At 48.8% G+C, this 5,580-nt stretch overlaps 1 protein-coding gene across 1 annotated transcript; it reads left to right on the top strand.

Annotated features, from left to right (window-relative positions):
* The first annotated feature begins 398 nt into the window (after positions 1–398).
* LOC129856806 (NXPE family member 3-like) lies at positions 399–5,580 on the top strand. Its single transcript, XM_055924517.1, has 3 exons — positions 399–564; positions 4,237–4,453; positions 4,702–5,580. Exons 1-3 carry the CDS (start codon positions 459–461, stop codon positions 5,198–5,200), a joined length of 822 nt encoding a protein of 273 aa, XP_055780492.1. The 5' UTR covers positions 399–458; the 3' UTR covers positions 5,201–5,580.

Raw genomic sequence — 5,580 nt, 5'->3', positions numbered from 1 at the left:
CATTTAATGCCGAAAATGACTCTATGTGGAATTATCTTTAAGTCATCTCAGGAATACAATGTGACGACATCATTAAATTGCACGTCCCATTTCGCTCACCGCTACACAGTCAGATAATTATTGGAATTAGGTCAGACCAGCCCACATTCAACCGTTAGTGATTGAAACCATATATATATATATATATATTGATTGTACCATTACTGATGATAGAGAGTACTTAAGATGAGAGTACATTGAACTTAAACATCATAACTATTGAATTGTTCTGTAATTTGGTTTGTAGTATTGATGGCTCTCTCAGGTTGTGTATTTTTTTTTTTGGAGGACGCCCTGGTGTGAAACATGAAAATGGATGTTTCTTGCAGCAAAAATGTTGAAACATATGGCAAAGCAGCCACGTAGTAAACAGTACTAAGAACAAAACTCAAGAAAACACTTTTGGTTACTTGTTAACAATGTTTGAAATGATTGTAAACTTCCTTCTTCTCTGTAGTTCCACAAACATTATTGTACCAGGTGACGATTCAGCTATCGATGTCCAGCAACAGGACACTGAAATCCGTAAGTTGTTCCAAACTACTTCTCCTTCCTTATCTTATGAACCAACAGCCAAGTTTGACATAGGCCTAGCTAACTGATTGTAACTCACAAGACTTTTGCAGAGACATCCGTATGTGTTTCTCACAGCTTTGACTTTCAGAAAAAGAAATATATAAAAACATAACCACTGTCATAGCTGTCGCTTTCCTCATCCTCGGATGAGGTGAGGAGAGAAGGATCTTCGGACCAAAATGCGGAGTCAGGGAAATAAGCCATCTTTATTTTATAAACGACAAACTGAAATAATGATGGCAACACGAAAAAACAAACACTTTCAAAACTTACAAAATAACAAAACGACGTAGAACGAAAACCTGAACATAAACTTACATAACTGAAACGTAAACTCACGAACAGGCAACAGACGACATCGAAACAAAACGAACAGCCAAACAGTCCCGTTTGTGAATATACATCGACAACACGAAAACATCACAGGAGACAATCACCCACTAACAAGCAGTGAAAATGCCCTACCTAAATATGACTCTTGATTAGAGGAAAATGCAAACCACCTGCCTCTAATCAAGAGCCATACCAGGCAAACCGAAACCAACATAGAAACAGATAACATAGACTGCCCACCCAAAACACATGCCCTGACCATAAACACATAAAAAACAACATAAAACAGGTCAGGACTGTTACAGTACCCCCCCCTCAAGATGCGCACGCCGGGCGCACAAGCACAAAGTCCAGGGGAGGGTCCGGGTGGGCAGTTGACCACGGTGGTGGTTCCGGCTCAGGACGCTGTCCCCATACCACCATAGTCACTCCCCTCTTCTGTCTACCCCCTCTAATGACCCCCCTAACACTACCCTCCCCTAAATAAACAGCTAGCACCGGGACAAGGGGCAGCACCGGGACAAGGGGTAGCACCGGGACAAGGGGCAGCACTAGAACAAGGGGCAGCACCTGGATAAGGGGCAGCACCGGGACAAGGGGCAGCACCGGGACAAGGGGCAGCACCGGGACAAGGGGCAGCACCGGGACAAGGGGCAACACCGGGACAAGGGGCAGATCCCAGCTGAAGGACTCTGGCAGGTCCTGTTTGGACGGCTCTGGCAGGTCCATGCAGGCTGACGGCTCTCGACGCTCATGGCAGACTGACGGCTCTCTACGCTCATGGCAGGCTGACGGCTCTCGACGCTCATGGCAGGCTGACGGCTCTCGACGCTCATGGCAGGCTGACGGCTCTCGACGCTCATGGCAGGCTGACGGCTCTGGCTGCTCATGGCTCTCTGACGGCTCTGGCTGCTCATGGCTCTCTGACGGCTCTGGCTGCTCATGGCTCTCTGACGGCTCTGGCTGCTCATGGCTCTCTGACGGCTCTGGCTGCTCATGGCTCTCTGACGGCTCTGGCTGCTCATGGCTCTCTGACGGCTCTGGCTGCTCATGGCTCTCTGACGGCTCTGGCTGCTCATGGCTCTCTGACGGCTCTGGCTGCTCATGGCTCTCTGACGGCTCTGGCTGCTCATGGCTCTCTGGCGGCTCTGGCTGCTCATGGCTCTCTGGCGGCTCTGGCAGATCCTGTCTGGTTGGCGGCTCTGGCAGATCCTGTCTGGTTGGCGGCTCTGGCAGATCCTGTCTGGTTGGCGGCTCTGGCAGATCCTGTCTGGTTGGCGGCTCTGGCAGATCCTGTCTGGTTGGCGGCTCTGGCAGATCCTGTCTGGTTGGCGGCTCTGGCAGATCCTGTCTGGCGGGCGGCTCTAGCGGCTCCTGTCTGGCTGACGGCTCTAGCGGCTCCTGTCTGGCGGATGGCTCTGTAGGCTCATGGCAGACGGGCAGCTTTGCAGGCTCATGGCAGACGGGCGGCTTTGCAGGCTCATGGCAGACGGATGGCTCAGATGGCGCTGGGGAGACGGATGGCTCAGATGGCGCTGGGGAGACGGATGGCTCAGATGGCGCTGGGGAGACGGATGGCTCAGATGGCGCTGGGGAGACGGATGGCTCAGATGGCGCTGGGGAGACGGATGGCTCAGATGGCGCTGGGGAGACGGATGGCTCTGTAGGGAGGAGAAGGAGAGACAGCCTGGTGCGTGGTCTAGGCACCGGCTGCGCTGGAGAGGAGGAAACAGCAGGAGAGAGAACCCGGAGAGACAGCCTGGTACGGGGGGCTGCCACCGGAGGACTGGTACATGGAGGTGGCACCGGATATACCGGACCGTGAAGGAGGACACGTGCTCTTGAGCACCGAGCCTCCCCAACCCTACCAGGTTGAATGAACCCCGTAGCCCTGCCAGTGCGGCGAGGTGGAATAGCCCGCACTGGGCTATGCAGGCGAACCGGGGACACCACCTGTAAGGCTGGTGCCATGTACACCGGCCCGAGGAGACGTACTGGAGACCAGCTACGTTGGGCCGGCTTCATGGCACCCGGCTCGATGCCCAACCTAGCCCTCCCAGTGCGGCAAGGTGGAATAGCCCGCACTGGGCTAAGCACGCGTACTGGGGACACCGTGCGCTTTACCGCATAACACGGTGTCTTACCAGTACGACGCCTTCTACCTCCACGGTAAGCACGGGGAGTTTGATCGGGTATCCTACCCGGCTTTGCCACACTCCTCGTGTGCCCCCCCCCCAAGAAATTTTTGGGTCTTACTCACGGGCTCCCAACCGCGTCGTCGCGCTGCCTCCTCATACCAGCGCTCCTGGGCTGTGGCTGCCTTCTTCTCCTCCTTTGGACGGCGATATTCCCCTGGTTGAGCCCAAGGTCCTCTACCGTCCAATATCTCCTCCCAAGTCCAGAAATCCTTATTGCTCCGTCGAGCATTCCCATACCGCTTGGTCTCTGTATTTTGGTGGGTGATTCTGTAATAACTGTCGCTCTCCTCATCCTCGGATGAGGTGAGGAGAGAAGGATCTTCGGACCAAAATGCGGAGTCAGGGAAATAAGCCATCTTTATTTTATAAACGACAAACTGAAATAATGATGGCAACACGAAAAAACAAACACTTTCAAAACTTACAAAATAACAAAACGACGTAGAACGAAAACCTGAACATAAACTTACATAACTGAAACGTAAACTCACGAACAGGCAACAGACGACATCGAAACAAAACGAACAGCCAAACAGTCCCGTTTGTGAATATACATCGACAACACGAAAACATCACAGGAGACAATCACCCACTAACAAGCAGTGAAAATGCCCTACCTAAATATGACTCTTGATTAGAGGAAAATGCAAACCACCTGCCTCTAATCAAGAGCCATACCAGGCAAACCGAAACCAACATAGAAACAGATAACATAGACTGCCCACCCAAAACACATGCCCTGACCATAAACACATAAAAAACAACATAAAACAGGTCAGGACTGTTACAACCACAATGATTGCGCATAATCCTTTGCCAGTACAATTTGTTTTGACGACGTTACATTACTTGTTTAATAATCTCTCTCTTTTGAATAATTTATATTAACAGATGATACTAAAAACATTTAAATTAATCACATGATTAGTTGTGGGTTATCACAATGAAAGTCAAAATGAGGATATATTAAAAACATTTCAAATAAATCACATGCTTTAGCCTAACGCATATGATTAATTTTTAACCCACTGTTATCTATTAACCCCATGTTGTTCTAACATAGGCCTGAAAGTATTTTTTCTCTCTCTAGGATCACAAACAAAATGCCGTCCTGGTTTGCACACCTCAGTACCAGCTGGATTCTACCTCCAGGATCACTGGACGTCTTTGGTGTGTGACTCAAAATCCTTTCCCTCAGCTAAACTGATATCTGGATGCCTGAAGGACAAACAGATCCTTATGATGGGTTACTCCACTCTCCGTCAGTGGTTCGACTACCTGGAGGAAACTGTGCCAAGTATGATATAGTTTGTAATCAGTTTATTATGTCAAAATGTTTGTCGTCAAGTCTATGTGTTCAAATGGGTTTACATTAATAAAGCTTTGGCCAGGCAATTATGTAACTAGCATTGTTGAATGAAAAGACACCCAAGTAAGTCATGGTATACGGCAAAACAGTAAAAATAACTTTTATAACTTCTTTCTTTAATGCATATCCCAGCGCATTGTTTGTCTGAATTCGTATATTTGCATTAAACTTATGATCCTTCTGTAGCATTGAAACGCCTGAACCTTCACACATCAAGCAAATCGGCCCCTTTGAGGCAGTCGACACCCAGTCCAACACCCGTATCATCTGGCGGGCCCATGGGATACCTATATGGACAAGCAAGACCCCCTGGGCTGACCTCCACTACATCGCCAGGGAGGTGGAGGGTTTGGCAGGGGGTGCACACTCTGTAGTCGTCTTCACCATCTGGGCTCATTTCACCACGTACCCACTGGCTATGTACGCACACCGTCTGGTCGTCATCCGTAAGGCTGTGGCGTCGCTCCTAAGCCGATCTCCCACTACTCTGGTAGTGATCAAGTCAGCCAACACGGGCTACAAGGATGTGTACGGCAGCGACTGGCTCTCCTGGCAGCTCGACATGGCACTCAGGGAAATATTCAAGGACTTGCCTCTGGTCCTCATTGACGTTTGGCAGATGACTTCCTGCCACTATTCTCCGGACAACATTCACCCGCCCTCTGTGGTGATCCATACCCTGTGATGTCATGGATACCTTTATTCTTATATTTTTATCCACAAATTATAGAAAAGCAAGTGACACAATCTATTGCTAGACTGTTGTTTACTCAGTACTTTGTTGAAGCACATTTGGCAGAGATTACAGCCTCGTGTCTTGTTGGGTATGATGCTACAAGCTTGGCACACCTGTATTTGGGGGGTTTCTCCCATTCTTCTCTGCAGATCCTCTCAAGCTCTTGTCAGGTTGAATGGGGACCAGTTCTTTTCTCTAATAAGAGTCCCTCAATTTAAACGTTGAACAGGATGGACAAACCTTACAGGTTTGGCTTATATATTTTGAAATAACTTTTATTAAAAACAAGAACAGTTTCATAACTTTTTTAAATAAATAACATTGTTTTA

Source organism: Salvelinus fontinalis, chromosome 6 (assembly GCF_029448725.1).
Source record: "Salvelinus fontinalis isolate EN_2023a chromosome 6, ASM2944872v1, whole genome shotgun sequence".
Taxonomy (NCBI): Eukaryota; Metazoa; Chordata; class Actinopteri; order Salmoniformes; family Salmonidae; genus Salvelinus; species Salvelinus fontinalis.
The sequence above is the reverse complement of the archived record's forward strand: the minus strand, read 5'-3'. Positions and strand labels throughout refer to the sequence as shown.